The 21,611-nt window shown below is 49.7% G+C and overlaps 9 protein-coding genes across 9 annotated transcripts; 3 read left to right on the top strand and 6 right to left on the bottom strand.

Moving 5' to 3' along the window:
- Positions 1-396: 396 nt before the first annotated feature.
- ASPBRDRAFT_198802 (60S ribosomal protein L28) lies at positions 397-1,177 on the bottom strand (the record flags this gene model as incomplete). Its single annotated transcript, XM_067621239.1, has 5 exons — positions 397-571; positions 652-776; positions 848-871; positions 939-1,033; positions 1,135-1,177. 5 exons carry the CDS (start codon positions 1,175-1,177, stop codon positions 397-399), a joined length of 462 nt encoding a protein of 153 aa, XP_067476498.1.
- Positions 1,178-1,732: 555 nt separating this feature from the next.
- Positions 1,733-2,174, top strand: ASPBRDRAFT_132485 (DUF2015 domain-containing protein; the record flags this gene model as incomplete). Its single annotated transcript, XM_067618444.1, has 2 exons — positions 1,733-1,787; positions 1,855-2,174. 2 exons carry the CDS (start codon positions 1,733-1,735, stop codon positions 2,172-2,174), a joined length of 375 nt encoding a protein of 124 aa, XP_067476497.1.
- Positions 2,175-2,844: 670 nt separating this feature from the next.
- ASPBRDRAFT_132218 (U2 snRNP complex subunit HSH49) lies at positions 2,845-4,058 on the bottom strand (the record flags this gene model as incomplete). The annotated part of the gene is made up of 3 exons (XM_067618415.1): positions 2,845-3,513; positions 3,593-3,968; positions 4,039-4,058. 3 exons carry the CDS (start codon positions 4,056-4,058, stop codon positions 2,845-2,847), a joined length of 1,065 nt encoding a protein of 354 aa, XP_067476496.1.
- Positions 4,059-4,462: 404 nt separating this feature from the next.
- ASPBRDRAFT_131623 (mitochondrial import receptor subunit TOM7) lies at positions 4,463-4,921 on the top strand (the record flags this gene model as incomplete). Its single annotated transcript, XM_067618347.1, has 4 exons — positions 4,463-4,489; positions 4,574-4,620; positions 4,688-4,716; positions 4,800-4,921. 4 exons carry the CDS (start codon positions 4,463-4,465, stop codon positions 4,919-4,921), a joined length of 225 nt encoding a protein of 74 aa, XP_067476495.1.
- Positions 4,922-5,544: 623 nt separating this feature from the next.
- On the top strand, positions 5,545-6,736 carry ASPBRDRAFT_132622 (putative mitochondrial folate carrier protein Flx1; the record flags this gene model as incomplete). The annotated part of the gene is made up of 3 exons (XM_067618459.1): positions 5,545-5,662; positions 5,775-6,020; positions 6,138-6,736. 3 exons carry the CDS (start codon positions 5,545-5,547, stop codon positions 6,734-6,736), a joined length of 963 nt encoding a protein of 320 aa, XP_067476494.1.
- Positions 6,737-7,265: 529 nt separating this feature from the next.
- Positions 7,266-8,830, bottom strand: ASPBRDRAFT_132194 (uncharacterized protein; the record flags this gene model as incomplete). The annotated part of the gene is made up of 4 exons (XM_067618412.1): positions 7,266-7,616; positions 7,684-7,857; positions 7,957-8,010; positions 8,069-8,830. 4 exons carry the CDS (start codon positions 8,828-8,830, stop codon positions 7,266-7,268), a joined length of 1,341 nt encoding a protein of 446 aa, XP_067476493.1.
- Positions 8,831-11,040: 2,210 nt separating this feature from the next.
- On the bottom strand, positions 11,041-12,143 carry ASPBRDRAFT_131900 (uncharacterized protein; the record flags this gene model as incomplete). The annotated part of the gene is made up of 4 exons (XM_067618379.1): positions 11,041-11,084; positions 11,477-11,514; positions 11,625-11,770; positions 12,093-12,143. Coding segments are annotated over 4 exons (279 nt in total), but the record flags the coding sequence as incomplete, so codon positions are not given.
- Positions 12,144-17,770: 5,627 nt separating this feature from the next.
- Positions 17,771-20,827, bottom strand: rcoA (putative transcriptional repressor TupA/RocA). The gene is made up of 8 exons (XM_067629366.1): positions 20,253-20,827; positions 19,929-20,010; positions 19,527-19,858; positions 18,918-19,453; positions 18,302-18,772; positions 18,102-18,234; positions 17,945-18,020; positions 17,771-17,846 (listed from the first exon to the last, which is right to left on the bottom strand). The coding sequence occupies exons 1-8, from the start codon at positions 20,371-20,373 to the stop codon at positions 17,822-17,824; spliced, it is 1,776 nt and encodes a 591-aa protein (XP_067476491.1). The 5' UTR covers positions 20,374-20,827; the 3' UTR covers positions 17,771-17,821.
- On the bottom strand, positions 20,605-21,373 carry ASPBRDRAFT_32957 (uncharacterized protein; the record flags this gene model as incomplete). The annotated part of the gene is made up of 2 exons (XM_067623064.1): positions 20,605-21,018; positions 21,188-21,373. The coding sequence occupies 2 exons, from the start codon at positions 21,371-21,373 to the stop codon at positions 20,605-20,607; spliced, it is 600 nt and encodes a 199-aa protein (XP_067476490.1).
- Positions 21,374-21,611: the final 238 nt, after the last annotated feature.

Raw genomic sequence — 21,611 nt, 5'->3', positions numbered from 1 at the left:
TAAGTACATGCTTACAACATCGGTTCTACATTCTACTTCGGCCCGATAGGCGGCTATGAAAAAGTCACGCCAAAAGATGGCCAGGGACATCATACCAGTTGCAGGCAGAAGGCTGATTGTTTTCCCGTCAGTCCGGTTGTTTACCACTGTGTCCAGAAACGAAGATGGCAACTCTTCCTTTCCCCCTTTTCTTTCTTTCTTTTGAATTTCCCAAGATTTTTTTGGTTTCCATTCTGAATGGCCTGGCCGGAGAACAATGCCCCCCTGGGTAGCAGTATTGCTAAATTACATAGATGTTACCGCCCTTGGCCAGCACGGCGCTATTCTGGTCATCCCGACCAGCTCTCATGACATCATGCCTCCTACCCCTTTCCTAAAAGAGAATAAAGTTGGCATTTACTCCGACTTCTCCTCGGCCTTTCTGGCCTTAGCACCGCGGGGCTTCTGGGCGGGAGTCTCCTTCTTGGCCTTCTGGGAGCGGCGGATGGCGCTGACACGGGCAACGGCGTTCTCACGGATATCAGCGCGGTAGCCGTTCTTGGCAGTCTTGTCGGCAACACCCTTGTAGATCCTATTGTGAGAGCAGTGTTAGCAAACTGTCGTGCATCTCCCACGGACATCACAGCTCGCCAACTGCTCATATTGACTTACTTGCGGGTGGAGGCGTTGGGGCCGTAGGTCACGTTGACGAAAGTCTTAGCGGGCTGCTGGGGGGTGTTGGGGTTCTTGGTGATGACAACAACACCGCCGTTCTCGGTGGCCTGGACACCAACCGCCTGTTGTTGCAGCGTTAAACATCCAATCCCTGACAGAAGAATCTCTATGGCATGAAGCGCGGGTAAAGTACCTTGGTGTTGGCATAGCCGGCATACTAAACAAGTGATATGACATTAGCACGAAGACATAACCCAGACCTATATATCCATCAGGGTCCATACCTTGAAAGAGTGCTTGTTCTCCAAGTTCAGGGGGTCACGGGAGAACTGAGAACCACCGCCGCTGTTACGCTTGACCAGAAAAGCATTCTGGGTGCCTGTTGAGGTAGTCGTAACATTAGCCGGAGAAGACGAGGCGCATAACGGCTCCTAGGGTTTCCATTGGGATAGGTATATGCGTCAGGAGGTAGTGACGTACGGGTGAGCTGCCAGATGAGGTCGCTGGAAACGTTGGCGGCCATTGTGAAGGTCTCTTTCGAAGCTTGGGTGGGGGATGAGGACAGATCCAAATCGTCGCAAGACCGTTCGGTATATACCAGCTACGACTTAATATCTAGCCCTTAGAAGGTTTCAGTTGTGTGTGCCAACGCCAAGAATGGCAACGCTGAGAGCCTCGCTAAGCGGGCCGCTTTAGGAATAGACCCATTTTCGGGGCGGTTCGTTAGATGCCTGTGAGTGCTGCCTGAGAACGGGGGCTGCCGCATGTCGTTCCAGCCGCGCCCGCGCCCTCGACCCACTTTGTATCTTCCGCGCTCTTCCATATGCGTTCACTTACGTATGACCCGGCTGATTATCATTGTTGTCTAAATGCCTCCTAAGTAGAAGGCCCTGGCAAGACGCCGGCCAGACTTGATCACCGTATATCGCTTTATTCCTGTGAAACAGTCTTGCTCCCATCGCTTTAGGAGCATTGAAGCTCGGAACTACGCGGCGCTACGCTTTGAGATATCTATCTAGCCTAAATCCCCCTGCTGCTGTTTAGCTTGTCCACAGCGCCTGGTAAACCCTTGTTGACCATGGCTTATTATCTTCTCTACTTCCTCACGATATCGGTTGTTGTGTGTGGCACAGGTATGCGGAGTTTTCAACCCCTCAAGGTTGCAAGTTGTCCAAGCCTTCCTTCCTGACCTGCCTATAGCGCTCTACCTCACCCGGACCCGATGGCTACCTCTACTGCCAGTTCCTGACTATATTTACGATCGTCTCCCCTCGACGTTTGCCGGAGACGTGGAAGCTGGTCTGGTCTCCTCAGAGTTTGATATCTCCGCCAATATTGCAGAGGGTGACACCAGGGCGGGCTTGGATGATCAGGCCAAACGCGAAATCTTGCGGATCATGAAACGGCGAAGAGTGGATTTCAATGAAGGTCGTCGGATTTACATGGAGCAGCGCTTCTCTAAGAACAATATCGGTCCCGATGGCCGACCTAGGGACCCAAAGTTCGTGTCATTCTCTTGATGACTTTTGCACTACAGTCGCTTGATTCTATCCTTACCCTCGTTCTTTACTTTGACATATGCTTCTCACCCGCAGACTCTGCTCTACTTATACCCACCCCCTTAGTGAATGATGCGAAGCATTTTGTTGCGCGTAGAGTTTCTTTACTATTTGCCTTCGGAATCTATTGTTCACCTCTCCGCTTGAGATTGATGTGATATCTTGTCTCAACCCTCTATTCGTGACTTTTATGTTTCAATGCCGGCAATCAACTCTCAGGTTACCGTACATGGGCTTTTGAACCGCTGTAGTGTTTCAGTTTTTGTATTCATTGCTACCACCTAGCACAAATGAGAAATCGAGAACTCTGGACATCAGGTTGGATCATTCAGACGCATTCTTCCTTCTCGTCGAACATCGAAGTTCAAAATGGCATTTCAATCTTGCCATGTGTAACAAGCGGATATCAGTGTTCTCCCGTGAGTTGAGGCTTCTAGAGCCATTCATTATTGGGCGCGGCCCTTGTTCTTACGTAGGGCATTAACAGCTACTCGGTTGTGGGCCGTTATATCAAATCGAGAAGTCATCCTCCGAACGATCCAGGTTATGGTGGATGATGATGGAAATGTTCTCTTCAAGCAATCCTCTCGTCTTCTGTTCAATTCAAGCCAAGGCAGTTGACCTAGGATGCTCAGCGCCCGCGTCCATAGCCAGGTTGCTGGAATCCCGGGGGCAACGGAGGTGGGGGACCAGGAGTTCCTGCCGGTGAACCGAATCCCGGCGGAGCGAAACCTGGCGGAGGCGCTGCTTGAGGAAAGGGTTGTTGTTGTTGACCCGCACCATTAAATCCTGGTGGGAGGAAGGACTGCGGCCCCCCATATCCGGCCTGGGAAGGCGGCGGCCGTGCTGGTAAACCTGGGGGTGGGTTTGCCAGAGAGGTAGGAGGTGGAACGGGTCGGCTTGCTTGTGGAGGAGGTACGTTTTGGAATGGCACAACATTCGGAGGAGCCATGCCTCTGCCCATGTTCAGGTCCGGCGGATTAGTACTCATTGGTCGAGAGCTGTCACCGTTGGCCATTGCAGCTGGCACGATAGGTGTCCCTGGGTTCGAAAATTGCGGAGGTAGCGGCTGGGTTGGTGGGCGCACGTTGTGCTTGCGGGCCTGTGCAGCCAGCATTCGTTCTGCTTCATCACCGTGGCGTTCACCCTTTCCATCTTTCTTATAGGCGTATTGCACAGAGACCTGCTTGTTCATAAGATATTGGCCGTTCATGTTGGCTATGGCCGCGTCCGAAGACTCAAAGTCGGAGAATGACACAAATCCATAGCCCTTTGACAGATTGTTATCATCCCGCGCAATCTATGTAGCAGTCATTGTTAGTTACTAGAAAGACACGGTGCCGCATAACAGGTGAACAGCAGGGACGAGGAATTCCTACCTTAGGAATATTGACCAAGTTCCCAAAGCGGCTGAATGTGTCATAAAGAACTTGTTCCGTAACCATAGGATCAAGATTGCCGACGAAAAGCTCGGCCCCAATTTCCACCGATTTCTGCTTGTCGGCGGATGCTTTGTTGACGCGGATAGGCTTTCCATACAGGCGGATTCCGTTCATGATTCGCGACGCGTATTCGGCATCCTCCTCGCTGATGAATTCCACGAATCCGTAGCCCTGGTGCGACTGTGTGACTCGATCTTTCGGCAGGTGAACGTTAACGATGCGCCCCGCCTGCAGCATCAGCTCCCATACCAGGCTATCTGTGACCCGTTCATCGAGGTTTCCGATGTAGACGGTGGCCTCCTTGTCCTGCTCCCTATTCGAACAATTGTCAGCGTCTGCATTATTTGAATTGATACACGGACGGAGGCAAGAGAAACACTTACCAATGCCTTGCGCCGGACATAGCGCCTACGTATTACTCTTAAGGAGCCCCCTCGGCCGGATGCAAGCGAATGAACAGGGGCAGAAAGACGGGGAGGCGCTTGAATCAACAAGGAAAATACGACGAATCGACCGGAGACAATTATGTAGTCAGGATAGTGTTGAGGGGGTGAAAGAGAGGTACCAGTAGAACAAGGGCTGGAAGGATGATCGATGGAGGCTCGGACTCCAGGTTATCGGCGGAGCTTTTACTGATCCAACTTTAGCCCCCGGAAAACTTTGAGCTTCACCTCCCCCGTCTTTCCCGTCACTCCGTCACTCCGTCAACCCTTCCGCCTTTCCCAATATCCAGATTACCGGCATCAGCAAAAGGAAATTTATCTTGTATTCATTTCCGCAACCTTCGCGCAAGTCTAAGCCGGCAATATGGTTCAGTTCTCCGAGGAAACCAAGGTTAGTCTGCGGTGCTCTGTTGCACGTCCTACACTACCAGTCACGCTTGGTCTCGGTATGCTAACGGGTATGCCCTCTATCTAGGAGCGTATCTCCAAGGTCATTGATGTCTCCAGAGTTGCCATCCACTAGTTCGTCACATCTTGATTCTTTCGAGCAATATGTCCTGACCAGAACTGACGATTATCTTTGCACAAGTGGATACCTGCCGTTGATTGTCTATCTTGGTACGTCGTGATGGGACCATCTTCCTAATGATCTGTTTGGGATCTCCTTGACGGAAGTTTTGTCGCTAACAGAAGCGGAATAGGATACACTTACAGTGAACCCAAGCCTTCTCTGTTCAAGTATGAGCGATTGCGCCCGGCCGACGCTCCCCGACGATTCCAGCCCACTAACACTACATACAGGCTGTTCTCGCCCCTCGCCTAGAGGAATGACTTTCTACGGGACACGGAATTTGACAGTTCATCTATCAAATCCATGCAACGCCTGATGTCACCGTCTGCGGTTAGACAGACAAATAACACTGTCTGTCGGAGCACCAGCCGATTCTGAGAAACCTTCTCCATCTCAGATTCCCAGGGTGGATGTTGACAACTGGAAGTCTACATCGATATATATGTACTTTTAAACTACGATCAGTTTTTATCATGTTCTGTATTGGTTAACGCGAATGGTCTAATCTCATATACAGGTCCAGGGCAGGACCGAGGATACTTGCAATGGGTTTCCGGAAGATCAAATTGGTAAAGAACAGCGTAAGCTCAACCAAAGCACATTGAAGCAGTCTCTAGACTCAACTCCAAGGGTGTACGATCTTGTTTCTTGTAGTGAATAGTTGTAGGATATGACTTTGAACCGTCCGGTCAATTCCCTCGGACATTTGGGGCGCTTCGGCCCGCCAAGCGCAATGAACTGAACTCTTAGCTCAGCTCGAATCTTTGGCCAGAAGAATTCCGGACCGAATCCGGATCTCTTTGATCCTCCCGACACTCCCGGTTAGAATCTCAACCCCCTGCACGCGGCACATTCCAGGAGGACTTGAAGGGTTAATGACTGGCAAGGATGGCTTGTCCTCGTCCTTGGTGGAGACCGTAGCGGGATTCACGGCAGGAATCGCTTCGACGCTCTGCCTGCATCCGCTAGATCTGATCAAGACTCGGCTCCAAGGTTAGTGTTTTCATCTCTCAAGAAGGAAGACAAGACGTGGGGCGAGAATCAATCTTCAATGTCAATTAGCATTCAAACTGTGACTGACGTATCTGTTTGCCATGTCTTCTAGTCGACCGATTATCCCCTTCGCGAGTCGGCGGTTCAGTCCCCGTAATTCGCGAGATCTTTCAGAATGAGGGCGGCATCAAAGCCTTCTACAGAGGTCTGACACCCAACTTAGTTGGAAATTCCACAAGTTGGGCGCTGTATTTCTTGTGCTACGGCAACATCAAGGGTGTGATGCGCACCTGGCGCAGTGGTTCTCAAGACCAGGCCCTCACCTCGGCCGACTACTTCCTAGCCTCAGGATCTGCAGGTACGCTCCAGAAGCCAGAAAAAGAAAAATAAGCAAGCCCGCAATGATTTCTCTCCCAAGGAGCACCGATTATACAATTCTGAAGCGGGGGATGAGGCTAATATATGACTCTCACAGGGATGTTGACATCGGCGCTAACCAACCCGATCTGGGTAATAAAAACCCGCATGCTGTCGACGGGATCCCAGAGCCCGGGGGCATATGCGTCTTTCACGACGGGAGCGAAAGAGATTCTTCGCTCGGAGGGTATTTCGGGCTTCTATCGGGGCCTGGTTCCAGCCCTGTTTGGCGTCAGCCATGGCGCGCTTCAATTCATGGCGTACGAGCAATTGAAACTGTATCGCTCCCGGATGGCTCCCTCGGCCGGGACAAGTGTAATTCGACGAGCTTCATCGTCGTCGGACGCAGCGCGGTCGGGGATACGGGAGCTGGGAAATGTGGACTTATTTGTGATCTCGAGCTTGTCGAAACTGTTCGCCGGGTGTGTTACCTACCCGTATCAGGTGTTGCGGTCTCGCTTGCAGACGTATGATGCTCACCTCGTGTACTCGGGCGTCAGGGATGCCGTTGCTCAGATTTGGGCCAGAGAAGGTGTCACTGGCTTCTACAAGGGTCTTGGCCCCAATCTGCTGCGGGTATTGCCCAGCACGTGGGTCACTTTCCTGGTATATGAGAACACAAGAGCGTACCTACCAGGGTTGCTCTCCAACCTATGATAGAGAGGAGCTTGTCTCCTTATTCGAAGGGAAAGCGGAAGAGATTACGTCTACCTGTCGGATGTGTGGGCACAGAGCTGCTTAGATTCGCGTCTACCGGCTTGTGTGCAAGCTGTACCTTTACGATCTTGTGTGTAAATATGTGTTAAGGAACCTGTCACCAATGGTCCATAATGTCTATTTGCCAGAACACAGCACGTTTTATATCTTGTTGTAGATGTTGTATTATGGCCACATGGATCAACATAGAGAGAACCAGAACATACTAAACAGGCGTTTGTCCGCCACAGGTATATATTTCCAAAAATAAGACAAAAAGAAGAAGGGGGGAAAGAAAAACACGCCGATGTACATAAGAAGAGTCTTCAAGCCGGAAAGCCCTAATCCGGGCGAAAACCATATTTAGCATGATAGGCGGGAAATATGAGGCGAATGAAATAAACACGAGCGAGGCTGGTATCGTAGAAACAAATGAGGGTAACGTAAATGGCGCGACAAGATTGTGAGAGATGTGAGGAGATCTGGTAAGTCAATGAGCTTGCCTCTCAATATAATATGGTTCTGCGTCGTCATCATCGCTGCTAGAACCTCCGTTATACATAGATGTATCTTCATAACTTGCTCGGCGCATCTTATCATCATTGCCGTTGAGAGGTTGGATCCTTCTGCGGGATTCGGAGCCGGGGTCAGACCGTGAGGTGGGCGAGATCCTACGATCTTTCCCGCGGCCTTTAATGCCTTTGTTGCTGTTCTTATACAAAGTGGCGAAGTATTCCCAGAGCTTCCTGTCTTGTGGGCTCATGTGGTCCCCCTCTGTCACTTGGGAGAATTTGATAGTAAGATTTCGTAGGGTTGTGGCATGGAACTTGTTCTGGTGTGACTGTCATACAAGTCAGCTACCACTGAAAGGGTTGGTTTCGGGGTTGATGAGTTGTTGGTCTCCGCACCTTAAGGTTTCCAAGCTGGGTAAATTGCTTTCCGCAGTCATCCAGGAGACAAGTGAATGGTTTGGCGTGTTGATGAGTGATCTTATGAGCACGGACGTTGCCACGTTGAGCGAATCGTTTCTGACATATATCACAAGAAAACGGCTTTTCTCCAGTATGGCGTCGTTGATGAGTCTAATTACCAATTGTCTCCGTTAGACGATCTGCAACATCTTCGACGCCGTTGATGCTCTTCTTACGGGGAGCACTTTTGCGGAATGTTCAATAACTCACCTTCAGATTTCCCAGCTGAGAGAAGCGCTGTCCACATGAAGGCTCTTTGCACACCTTATCGCAAGTGATTAGCGTCACATCTCAAAAACGGGTTGATTTTCGTGCCACCTACGAAGGGCTTGTCCCCAGTGTGAGCCCGCATGTGGATATCCAGGTGCGTCTTCTGCGCAAAGCTCTTGCCGCACTGTGGTAAAGTGCAAGCATATTTGCGTTTTTTGCCCGATCGCGATGGAGCCTCTTCGACCATAACAGTGCAACGGGGGTTCGTCACCGGTATCGAATAACTCTGAGGGTATCCATTGCTTCCCCCGTGTGTCAACTGCTGCAGTGGTGGTAGAGACTGCACTCCTGGTGACGGAGTAGTGACTTTGGCCTGAATTGCCTTCATCAAGATATCCACCTCTGTCGAGAACTCAACCTCGTTGGAGCTGGAGCCTTTCCCCTGTGCACCTGCTTCATTACTCGATGACTGGGCCCCGGGAGGTTGTTGTGAGCCCCCATTGTGCTCGATCTTCATCAGAGGATCCCTGGCTACCCGATTAACAGCATTCTTGGCCGGCCGAATATCGGGAATTTGCTGGATGGATGGCGGCTCAGAAGATAGACGGACCGGCTGGGGGTTGATCGGCTGCTGGCCAGCTACGAAGTAATGCTGGTAGCCCGGATGATGGTGGTGATGATGGTGGTGGTTGAGCGTGTGTCCGAAGCTATACGCCGGGGACGAAGATTGGTGAAATGGAAGTGTATAGCCACCAGTCGGGTTAGTATAGAATGGGAAGTTATGGCCAACATTCGAGCCCATCATTCGACGAGGCGCAACAGCCCCGACGGCATGACCGGGAAATTCGTATGACACTGGCTCTGCAGTTTCCATCTCGACAAACCAGCAGTGAAAGGGTACCTGGACTTGCGCTCACTGTGGACCGTAAAGCGCCTTTATCTCCTGCTGAGCGTGTCGCAAACGGCTTGAAAGCAAGATGCGCAAGGAAAACAGAGACAGCAAGATGGCCCGATGAGAATAACAGGATACTGCTCGCTGTCACGTCTCAGTCATCCATCCACAGTTCTCACTTTCAAACCTCGCGGGGTAGGTCTTATTGACTTGGAAGACTTGTCACTCACCCACTCTCTTCGAAAGACAAGGCCCAGGATGCTTGGTGATAATGACACAAACAGAGGAAGTCTATGATGTAGTAAAGAAGCAAACAGGTCGGGAACAAGCAAATAAAATATATAGGGTATCAAGTCAAGATCAAGATCAAGATCTCAAAAAGCAAACATCAGCATCAGCAATGGAATTTGAGTACCCCACAAGCTGAGTGTGTCCCTGGAGGAAGAACCGACCAGAGTGGCTCCAAATGTATATAAGCTCTTGAGTAGGGCAAGGAAGAGTGGAGAGGGACAATGGATTGTAGCCGGCAGTCGCAACGAGGTGGGCTATGACATTGATTTTGACAATGGGGGATCGCCAATAAGCAAATATACGGCTTGATTCTTCAGCCTGTCTTCCTGGGTAAAGTATATTCGGCTTTTTCTTTTGCTTTTTTCCTTCTCTCTTTTTCTTTTTTTATTTTCCACTTCTCTGTGGTCTGTGTCTTTCCCTTAAGATTGTTCGGGCCGTCTTGGTTCCCTTCTGCTTAATATCTTTTAGCTATATTTCTGAATTCAGGGAAAAGAAAAGAGAAATTTAATATCAAAAAAGGCAGGGAAGAGAGTAATAAGAAGAAAAATAATAAATTATAACAATTTGCATTGGTTAGTTTCCTTGGACCCTCCGGAAAGATTGAGGTCGGTGATCTAGAACTAAATTACTACTAGATATACATCGCTAGCCACCCACCCTCCTTTTCTCGGTGTCCCAGAGCAGTGGGAGCAGCGGGGTGGCCAGTGACAGGGATCTGGCCTGCTAGTAGTTGGTGCTAAGCAAGCTGGAGGCTTGTATGCACCAGAATAGGAAAGGTAACAGGCAGCTGAGGTATGGGGGTGGTTTATTCTTTTTTTTTAATGGAAGGTGGATAGGCATGTATGGCCATGTATCATTGTATGGATGTATGGGGTTGTATTCCAACAATTACGTATGGACGTATGAATGTACGACAGCACTTGTCATGGATGTATTAAATCTCAATACGAAGTGCAAGTAAACAGAAGAAGCCTCTCGGGGAAAAAAAAGGGGGAGGCAAAAATCAATGAATGAATGAGCGACAAGCTAATGACGATACCATATGGATATGAGAAATAAATCGGAGTTAAAAAAAATATTCATCGGGAATTATTCTCTCTCTCGCACGGTAAGGCCGGTCCCATCAATCAGTAGTTACTCCCGTCCGTCTGTGTCTGGCTTCCAAGACAAATCTCCCCCCGGCCACCGAAATTTGGGTGCATGCCGGAAAGGGTCACAATAGGTTGTTTCCCACTCCGTCTAGTCATGCATTTTTGTGATTGATTGACGGAGCTGAATGCAGTGATTCTGAATCGCGGTTGCCCCATCCATGTATGTTGCAGTCCCGAACACCCAAGCCACCAGAGAGGGCTGACACATCTTACTTGGGTCCCACGAAGTTCCCTCTGGTCCCTTTCCATCTAAGCAGAGAATGGGGCGATCGAAATTACTAGTGCCATCGACAATCATGCTCCCCCCTCCCACGATACGAGGATGCTCATAAGAAAAATATTTTCGAAAGATACCTAACTTACAGGAGAAACCTACTTTGAGTTGTGATGGGGGGGGTCCATGGATGGGCTGGCTCCCCGGGGGATCGGGGTCCACTCGGTTTTGGGGGGCGCCTTTAGTCCAATCGCGGAAGGCATAATGACATTCCGATCGGGCTGACAGTCACGCACCACATGGATGGTACGAAAAGAATACCTACTGTGTACTAGGTAGTATTGATCGCCCATTATGAGGACTAATGCACTTTGCTGCCGACTCAGTTTACCTAAGGTATGATGAAGCCCTTTGATATATCTATACTATGCACGCCTTATAGAGATGAGTGGCGCATCCTTACTATTCAGCTCTCTTGTCACGGTACGCATGTAACTAATCTACCGGGGTTCAATTCCATATTATATGAAAACACACTAGACATCAGATTCAACTGGTACAATTGAGAGTTTCGGTATCCCTAATCAGTAGGAATCAGCAGTAAAGCGGATAAGCATGGCGAGGCAACCATAAGTAGACCTGGTAATGCCGCCACCACCTTTGGATAGGAGAATTGAACAGCAGAAGCCCAGGCTACCATAAGCATGGAATGCGAACTCGTAATCGACAGCCCGCAGACCACGAGTAGTCATATCATCTGACCCAGGAGGATGGGCCAAGGACATCGACCCCAGCTAGTAATGCGAAAAGTGAGTGGAGTAATGGGCTTCTCTTCTGACACCTGTTAGATAGAGCTGGTGTAGTACCTGACTAGTATTTCCCATGGCCGAACTCGATGATCAGCTAACTACCAGTTGACGTCTCTGGCTGCTTATGGTAAGGGAGGGGGAGTACTCCGTACATCGCTTTTACTCGGTGAGCTAATGCTGCTCGACACAGTTCCATTACCACTCTCGTATCATTCCATGATTCCAGCCAGCTACTTACTAGCTGGTAGTGAAACAACCAGGATACCCTCGTCATCCACGCAGGCACCTGCGCTGTTGGGATCTATTTCAACAAATGGGTGGTGAATTCAGACCGGACAACCTTGCTGGTCGAAGGATCTTCATCGTCACCTGGATGGATGTAGATCTTGCGACTGGGCCTCGTTGCCCATGGGGGTTCGCTCATGGATCCGTAAGCAAAGATAGCCACTAACCGACCCTAAGACTTACTCAAAAAGTTATTCCGGCATGCAGGCTTATTAAAGCAAAGGATGGGGTGAGGAAGGCTATGTACGAACTACATAATCCCAGTACCCTGCATCTAAACTAAGGGGTGCTTAAGGGGATACTACTGCTGTCGCTCTTTTGGTTATACGCGCCGTGGGATTTCCGCGGCTGCGAGGTAGGGGCAACCCCCATCCCGTCAATATCGCCATATCTGGTTGCAGGTGTGGGCGGTAATTTTCATTCTGGATGCTGGTTCGCTGCCGGAGCGCCCGAGAACTCCGATGACGGGCTTAGAAGAGGTAGTAAGTACGTACTATCATGTATCGAAGGAACTGGCTGAGCTGAATCGTCCTCCATTCATCCTTGGTCAGTAGAATGTGGCACACCCATCTACTAGTTACTTGCCTTAGCGGCAGGCAAGCGATACCTTCCTTATGCCATTGGTCTTAACTGCTTAGTTATGTTGTCTTCATCAATATGCTTGTTAGGTGTGAGATACAAATATGATGAATTTGATAAAACTTGTCCGGCGTTTGACTGCAATGATTTTTTTCTACTTTAGATAGCCAAGATAAATCAAAATTGCCTTTACCTCATTAGCCCAGCAAGTGCTATATCTGCGGGAAAGGAGATGCGACATAAGACCTCAGTACTTCTGGTCAGCCGAGAAAAAAGCATGACAGGGTTCTCCCGGCAGAGCTACACAACGGACCGCTCGCGGGCGATCAATAGTGCAGCAACCTTCGGCCGCTCATTTGCTGTCAAGCTCCCCACTGTCGCCCTCCTCTCCTTGGCGTGGATGTGCCTCACTCTTGCAACAGCCGCGTCTGGCGACTTGAAAATCCCAACGCCTCCCCCCGTTCGTCCTACCATGCTCGCAGATAGTAGGCCCGGCAACCTAGTCTCACTCGTCGTTAGTTGGTCAGGACAGAGGCTAACAACTTTACAAAACTTCCAACCGATCAGTATCCGGAGTAAAAGTATCAAAATGGTTGGGGAAATGCATCTCAATGGTTGATGGGCTTAAAACAGGCCTTGGCCAGTCCAGCAAACTTCTTCCTGTCTTATCAAATAGGCAGATGCCAGTGAGTTGTCTTCTCCATCCATGACCCCCCCACTTTGACTCTTTTCTTAGCACCACAGGATGCATTCTCTGAATCTCTCACGAAATATCATGTACTTCTGTATGCCTTTACCCCTGAAAAAGTGGGTTCCCCTCCAGGTTGAAACATGCAAGACTTTGTTCCGCGCTGGCGCTGATAAATGAATGGATGGCTGACACGAACAATTATTTCAGACTCACACCGTCGCTTACCACTGATATTTTGGTTATAGCTCTAGACAAGTCCTCCCGTGTGTTGGATTTCTTCTCTCTCTTTATTTTTAGCTCGCCTTCCTCGTTTTGGTTCAGGCAAACCTAGATGGTGAAGGGGTGGGTAAGGCCAGAAAACACTAGGAATTAGGGAACGAACATGCTTGTGTGGGTACTGGGCAGGTAACTAACTAACTATGCTAAGGTAGTGCAGATTGTAAAGTGCCTGACGTATCGATTAACTTGGCCCGTGCTTTCTGTACGTGTTTCTTACGAGATTGTATTGCAACATTTTCGACATGGAGACGTTTCAAAAGTCCGAAGTCGACCAAATATATCCGATCATCTCATTGCGGTCTCTGCCTTTTCCCTTGATTTTGTGTAACCCCGAATCCTCTCGCATGACTGGACACTGAAGTTTCACACTGATCAAGTTTGATGGAGTAAAGCCCAGCTGTCATTGGACGATCAATCGGGTCAAGAGCTGCTGAACAAGGGATTCCCTTTTCCTGAGGGATTACACTGGCTTATCGTATAGATACAGACGGGATAAAAGGGTCAAGAGTGTAAGATCCGGAAAAGTACATAAACTCAAGCTTAGATAAAGGGATAAAATCGAGCAAGAGGGGAATAAGATACATCTAGCGATGATGAATGAGGTACTTGGATGTAGTTACTCTCGAGGCATGATTTTTTCTTCTCCTTGCCTGTCCGTTGCTGTGACGGGCCGGGCCTTCATCTCGGAACCGCTCAAACTCAGCCATGACCCGTGGATCTTACAGGTGATGGACAGTTCCATCCCTCCTCCAAACTCCTTTTGATCGCGCTAATTCTATGAGAAACAATTTTCGACTTAGTCTCAATCCCAGCTCACTAAAATCTTGAGCTGAAGCTTCTTGAAATTTTACTTCGTGCTCCAACTGAACCGTGCTCCTTCACTTCGAGGGATGCTGGTGCCAAGGAGCTATGTTAACTACACTCCTATTCCCGGCCTCATCGATCGTGGACAGCGACCACTGCGTTCCCGACATTGTGGGCCCCAGGGCCAAGGATCCCCTAGTGAGGATCTACTGGATCAGACTGTGGCGAAAGTTCAAGCCTACTTACATACAGTAACCTTACTGCACGGGCTGTAGGTACCAGCCAGCCAGACATAGCTACATAAGCAGGCATATTTGTGGATACAGGGTAAAAATAATAATAACTGAATTTAAAATTTTATAATCAGAAGAAGAAAATGCAAACCCTATCCGTCGTGTTTCTGGATCAGGCGAGGGGAGTGGTGACTCGCACATCCATAGGCGACGGCGGCTGATCCACAACAATCGATATCTCAAACATGGGATCTGGAGGGAGATGCGAAAGTTGACAGCCGTGAGATGTATCACATTTGCGGTCTCACACAGTGTCAGGAGAAGAAAGCGAGATAATCTGACATCACAGGGACGTCTACTGGCCAGTTTCTGTGTCGTTGCGTATTGGAATTCTATTTCGTTGATTTTGGTAGTCAGCATATGTTCGGAGGTTGTTGTTTTTTGCTGCACGCAGGCAGTAACCATATGTGCCCATTTTTTTTGGTGATGTCCCAGCATCATGAATGATGGTTCATGCATAGTCTGCATGTATGTGCCTTGATGGTATATGCTAATTATGTGCGAACACAGCAGCTTAGCTCAGGTCAGTCTAGAGCTAGCCGAGCCTGACATTCTCCGGATTTGTGAAAATTACTTTACTTAGTTACTTACTAGGCAAGCATGCACAAGTAAGGTAAGCCATGGTGATCCATTCTGTTACATCGGTATTATAATCCCCTCTCATAAGGTCCAACAGCTTCTGAAGACAGCCTCAGTGTCTGTCTGCCTGGCCCATTTGTCCATGATGCACAGCAGGGAGTATTGCTTACTCCAGGATTTACTACTTCGTAATCATCATGTCTAGGTACGACGCCCGTATCATCATGAAGATGTACTCGACCTCAGTTCTAAAAGAGGTCAGGAGAAGGCACTGGCGCTGACTAGTATACTGCATGTCGCCTGAATTCACGAACAAAGGCAGCCAAGGAACAACTTCCCAATGTCATTGATTTATTGCTTGAATCTCTCTGATTCTAATCGGTATTATTGACGATGCGCAAGAAACTTGTGCAGGTTGATTTCCCGCCAAGACATACTCCATCCAACCCTCTACCCGAGCGAGATCCGCCAGTCGATCATCACGGCTCCTGCTCGGGAAAAAGAAATGAAGAGAAAAGGGAACCCGGGAGAAAGTCAGATTTGACACCCCACGGCGATATAGGCGCTGGCTGGTGCCTGCTCGCAGCACGTAAGGCATGATGTAGGTCGACTGCCCAATGCACACCCTCCACCTCCTCGTGATCGCAAGGGGCTGCTTGTCAGAAGACGCAGGAGAGAAAATCGCGTCCCATCAATAGCGCCGGCTAGCACTGCCCGGGTTTGTGACAAACACAAGCCGAATGGGAATTGGACTTGTATCGCGATGGTACCTGAAAATGTCACATACGTGACCATCAATTTGACGCGACTTACGGATGGAGTAAGTTACTCTCATTTGTTTGAACCCTTTTTTTGAACTTACAGCAAACACGTTTCCGCCCTTTTTTTCATTATCATCCCAAACTCAGAAAAATGAATTGATGAGAAAGGTCTATATAGATGCCTATACATTGTATACCAATTGCAAGGGGGAGATCGTTTTGTTCAGTGACTTGCTATTGTTACAGGGCAATTAACTAGATACTACTACCGACACTGGAAACTCCGGTCTTGATCCGATGTATTAATTACGAGTTTACCTTACCACTAGGGTTACGTGACATTATCCCCGAGGAAGGAAGGAACCATCGGCCACACCGCATGGACTGGAAAATCAGGAACGGAGCAAACTGACGGGGCAGTGGAGCAGGTGCGATGGATCCCCGGAATCGAGACTTCCATTCTCTACTTACTTAGTGACTATACTAGCTAATCGACTAATCTACAGTAGGTATCACTATTGACTAAGTTAGTTAGTTATGCCTGTGCCATTGATTACTAACCTCTAACTCATCTGCTGGCTTGTCCCATACCAATGCAGTCTGTCGTTTCCCATCACACCGCGAGTGGAAAGCAGTCCCGGAAATCCACAGGGGGGATCCATCGACAGAATAGTTGGGAGGATCGTCATCCGCAGGCAGGCCATCCAAAGCTCTCCCTCCACCCACTCGTCTCCAACTAACTACGTACTCCTACTAAGTACAATCGGAGTACAGCCCTGGCTGATCATGGCTTTGACTGAATTCTGTCCGGGATCTACTACCTGTCTTGCTCGCCTTTAGATCACTGGAGCCATGTTCGGTCCACACCTCGTACTTTGTGCTTACACACCTCTACGAGATCTAACTATGTTATGTGCGCAAAGAACGACGAGAGATACACAGGCATAGCATAGCCATAGAAATGCATCAGCTTGATCTGAACAATTGCAGGCTGTCACTCGTCATTGTGCGGTATGTAGAAGAAGCTTTGTGCTGACCGTACTGCTAATTGCTAATTGGTATACGAATGTCTTGTATGGACGCAGTCTCAAAAGATCTTGCCACATCTCGATAATGACTTTCGTTCGGCTTAGATGCTGACGGATACCTATGATTTCCCTCTGGTGGTGGCGACTATGCCAGTGGCAATGATAGTAACCTACGGCCATCATGTACAACAGAGACCGTTTTCACTGATTATTCATTGTCTCAAAAGTCCGGTACACCTGCTGTGCTCAGCCTTCCCGGAAAAGTCCGTGAATCCAATCGACTAGGCAGTTCTCGATCTCGCTTCAGACGCATAGATCCCCGAGTGAATTCCGTACGGACCACGGAGTTTATACATTCTCGATATGCATGTGCAATGCGAGAACATAGGTCCGTGACAAATTAACCAACTTGCATCTACTGCCGATGCTAGTCCAACCCGGAGAGATGGCGTGGCAGCCTATGCCCCTTAGTTATGGCACTGCCAGCCCTTTTTCCTGGATACCCAAGACAGCCATAGATCTATGGGTTATGCATTCATATGCACAGTGACCGAATAGTGGTGCCGACTACTGAACTCACCTTCCGCAACGTGCAGGTGCCCATCATGGGGACTGCAGATATCCCGATTGAAGGTGTGGTCTTACGGGTATAGGTTACCAGGGAGGCATATCCCTGCACCCTCCAAAGTCTACTTTGTCGGCGCCGATCAATCGTGTGGACTATGAAGTACAACTAAAAACCGGGACGGTGGTTTGTCTTTCAGCCGACTACAATGCCGCAGTCAACAAGCCCACTGGATGCTCGTCGTCTCTGCACGATGGCAACCGCTAAGGAAGCATCTGCCCCCCTACCGATCATCACATTGCTCTCGTGACAATTGCATTCAGCTTCCTCAGAATAAACTCACAACCACGTAATCAGCGCGAAATTACTACCAGTACAGCCTTCTTTTTGATGTGTTTTGCTTTCTTCCTCTTTTTTTTTGTGTTTCGCCTCGCTTGTAGCAGTTCGTCTCCTTCAAGAACCCCTCCAGGTCACCCCTCCGTGCATGGGGCTGTGACAATAAAAGCAACTGGCCTTTTGGAACGCAAATCCCGGTAGTGATGTCAAACAAGGCGTGGCACGCAGAGAGAATCGGAAACGGGGGATTCGGAAAGAAAAAAAACATAATTCCATAAATGCGCCAAAGCTTTCCCAAATCATTCTCATCACCGTCCAGTGTAGGTAGAGTATCTGTTTGAAGCATTCTCGTCAACGATGATCATGATAGAAGAAAAGGAAAAAGAAAGCCACCAGGACAATCAGCGCCCTGTAGACCGGTAGCAACGTACCTCCAGATTCTTGCCCGCATATCACCACTGCCAGTGGCAAACAGGTTATTAGTAGGGCTGGGCGCCACAGAGATGACTGTTACTGAGTTAGCAAAGATCAAGATCACCTGGCAAGACGGACATGGTGTTCCGGGGATGGGGGGTATAAGGCACGGACCTGAGTTCTTGTGTCCCTGGAGCATCATCTGCGCATTTCCGGTGATGGGGTCCCAGAATTGGACGCCCCGGTCTTTAGAACCACTCATGACCCAGTGTCCATCGGGTGTCAGGCAGACGCTAAGCACGAAGTCCTAACCCATAAGGTCAGCAATCACGAAACCAGATTAAGTCTGTTGCAATCGAAGAGTATGCACATACCTTGTGACCTTCGAAAGTGCGGACGCATTTACCACCCTTAACTCCGCTTCCGGGGTAGGCGCCGCGGGGCACGTTGAGCTCCCACAGCTTGATGGTCTTGTCGAGACTACCACTGACAAGGTCCCGACCGTTGGGGGCGAAGGCAACCGAGTACACGCTGTCCTTGTGGCCATCAGGGCTCTCCAACCGTTCCACAAGGTAGCCGGTAGTGGTATCCCAGACACGAACACTCTTATCGAGAGAGCCTGCGGCGACGTAGTGACCATCTGGGGACATAGCCACGGTGGTCACACCGTCTTCGATGCTGAGGGTGTAGACCAACTTGCCGTCCAGGATATCCCAAAGGCGAACAGTCTTGTCTCCACTACCGGAAGCAATGTACCGACCATTGCCAGCGAAGTCAAGAGAGTAAATATCCTGTTCGTGACCGGTAAAGATATGCTTGATCGTCCGAGCATTGATGTCCCACACCTGATGGTAAAAGACAAAGGTTAGTCAACCATGATTGAATTAAAATCGCGCCGAACCGGCACCAACGATGACGAGTGTTGTTAACAACAGGGCAACGCCCAACAGGCTGAAGAAAAAAGCCATGATACTGGAGAAATTCACGTACCCGAATTTGCTTGTCTTCAGCGCCGGTTGCAAGGTACTTGCCATCAGGGCTGAAGCAGACGCTGCGAATGTAAAGGTCGCCGTTCTTGTCCACATTCTCATCCTGCAGCGTCGCAACGTTCTGACCCGTGGTCACATCGAAGATCTGCGCAGAGCGATTGCAGCCGGTCGCAAGATACTTGCCGTCACGGCTAAAACGAACGCAGCACACAACACTGTCGTGGACAAGGTGATGGACGAGTTCCACATCTAGCACGCGCTGGACCTCGGGATTGAACACGGCATACCAGTCAGCACCCTCACGCTTTTGCGACGCCGGCAGATCGTCAGGATTCCAATTGGCCAGCATGTTTCCAGGGCGATCTCGCACGAGAGCCTGACTAGGAGGCGTGGGGCGGGCCAATTGCGGCGAGGAGACGCGGGGATCGGATGTGTAGGCCAGCTGGTGGGTCTGTTGAGGAGTGGCCGGGCCGGGAGGAGCACGGGGCCGCTTGCCAGGGCCGGGAGAGGCAGCAGGAGGAGGGGGAGGTCCATAACCTGTTGAGAGATCAAGGCGATCACAAGGTCAGAGGTCAGGCAATCTGTCTTTCAAACAATAGTCATAACATACCGTTCACAGCAGCACCAGGCTGATATCCTCCAAAAGAGCTCTGCGGTGGTTGCGGCGCTCCTTGCTGGGCCGCGGCGGCAGCAGGCTGTTGAAGGGTATGCTGGGGAGGCTGCTGATCCTGGGGAGGGGGAGGGGCAACTGGAAGACCGGGACCACTACCTCCTTGGTTGGTCATGATGCCACCAAACAGATTGCTAGGGCCGTGACCCAGAGCCGGTGGCGGGGCCTGAGAAGGTCCAGCGTGTTGGGCCGGGCCCGCAATGTGAGATGACACGGGCTGAACACCGCGCGATTCAAGCTCGTGTCGCAGCACCCGAATCTCTGCTTCGTAACTGCGACAATAGATAAAGCGTTAGTTCGCATATAGGGTAGGATTGAGCCGCCGCGGGCCAAGTCACGTACTCTTGCTTCATCTTAAGTTGTGCCTGTTCCAATTGATAGACCTTCTGGCGGATCATCTCCATCTCTTGAAGCTGTCCGGTTACTAGGGGCGGTAGAAACCAAGGGTCAGCGAGATGCACCAGTGTGGAGAATAGCAATAGGAAATAACTCTTGACGACACGAAATGCTTTCCAGTGCCTTTATTTTCCGGAGTTCACCCGTACGCCGTTGACTTGCGTCACAAGGAGAAAGCCCAACGGAAACGCGCCGTACCAAGCAAGATCCTCGTTGCAAAGCCAATCCAAGAGAGCACAGAAAACACCAGGAGGGGACATCAGAACATACGTTGATGTTCGAACTCGCCAGTGCTTCGAGACTGATTCTCGAATTCCTGGCGCAGTTGGTCCAACAACTCCGTCAGACGGGAGTTGGGAGCCGGAACCATTCCGCGATGAGTGTTATACATAGCGCGAATTGTTTTGTGTTGTTATCCTCCCGTGTTCGCTTGAGCAACAGTAGAGGGGGTGCACAATCCGAAAACGAGACGTAGGAACGAAAGTCGCTTGAGCGGAAGTCAAGTGATGGTGGTGGGTGGGGAGAAATTGGTTGGTGGTCGACCGAAAGGATAACTATTTCAACGGCAAGGGTAATCCGCAACCCGGGGGGGAAAAGAAGATATGGGCGACGGGAGTCGCTGTTAGGCGACAGAGACTGATGTGAGGAAATCGATCACCGCAGCCGCATCACAGCGCGCCCCCTGAGGACTCGGCGCGGCAACGTGGTCGGAAAGGGGAAAACAGTATAAGAAGATGGGGGAGGAAGGATGTCGAATGAGAATAATTGCGCGTTGACGATGATCCGTGGCGGATGATCGATGAAAGGCGAGACGATGAAGGGACAACAAGGGAAGAGGGGAGGGAGGAGCAGAAGCTGAGGCTGAAGGAGGAGGAGAGCGAGATGAAGTGACAGTTGAAGGTCCGTTCAGTTCAGGTTCGAGTTCGTTAGTCTTTCTTAGGTAAGGTTCCTCCGGGTCACGCTCGGCTGTTCCGGGTCCGGAGAACCACCGCCCAATGGAGGTGCCCGCTTTGCCGCCTGAAGCGAGTCCATAGTACTAGGCGAGTCATAAGTTAACTATAACTACTAGTTAGACTATGAATGTGGTTGAAAGTACCATAATGAAGTACAAGTATACATCTATATGCTCCTAGTAATTATAGTGAGAAAGGTACAAATGACATACTAATTTCTGCTATTTTCTGGGGCTAAGCCGACTGACTCACTGTCGAGAGCAAAAGAAAGAGTACGGCGCTTGCTGTGACGGTACTGAACATAGACCTTCCACCCAATTGCAGCCATAGCCGCCGTAATACTGCACCAATACAGAAAGGGTTGCAACTTGCAAATGTGGTACTAAAACATCCCGTGACCTGGGTCGGTCTTATCACTTTTATCAGATCGACCGGCATTTCGGATGTATTATTCTTCCTAATGGAAAATAAACGTTGGAACCGTTTTGGGAAGGGGATGAAGAACTGCTGACTATTCTTTTGAGTACTCCTCAACTACTTATACAAGCTCTCAACTTACTATTCTACTGTGCCTAGTTAACTCGTGTTATACATATGATGATATAGCTATAGATATCCAGACAGAAACAGGTATGACTAGTTAGATATAATATTTTACATTATTACTCAGTAGTTA

This window comes from Aspergillus brasiliensis (genome assembly GCF_001889945.1).
Source record: "Aspergillus brasiliensis CBS 101740 unplaced genomic scaffold ASPBRscaffold_11, whole genome shotgun sequence".
Classification (NCBI taxonomy): domain Eukaryota; kingdom Fungi; phylum Ascomycota; class Eurotiomycetes; order Eurotiales; family Aspergillaceae; genus Aspergillus; species Aspergillus brasiliensis.
This window is presented reverse-complemented; position numbering and strand designations above follow the sequence as displayed.

Coding starts and splice junctions, on each gene's coding strand:
- rcoA (XM_067629366.1), bottom strand. CDS start 20,373: ATGTATAACACTCATCGCGGAATGGTTCCGGCTCCCAACTCCCGTCTG. Junction 19,859..19,928: donor CAACTTAAGATGAAGCAAGA/GTACGTGACTTG, acceptor CTATTGTCGCAG/TTACGAAGCAGAGATTCGGG. Junction 19,454..19,526: donor GCCTGGTGCTGCTGTGAACG/GTATGTTATGAC, acceptor ATCTCTCAACAG/GTTATGGACCTCCCCCTCCT.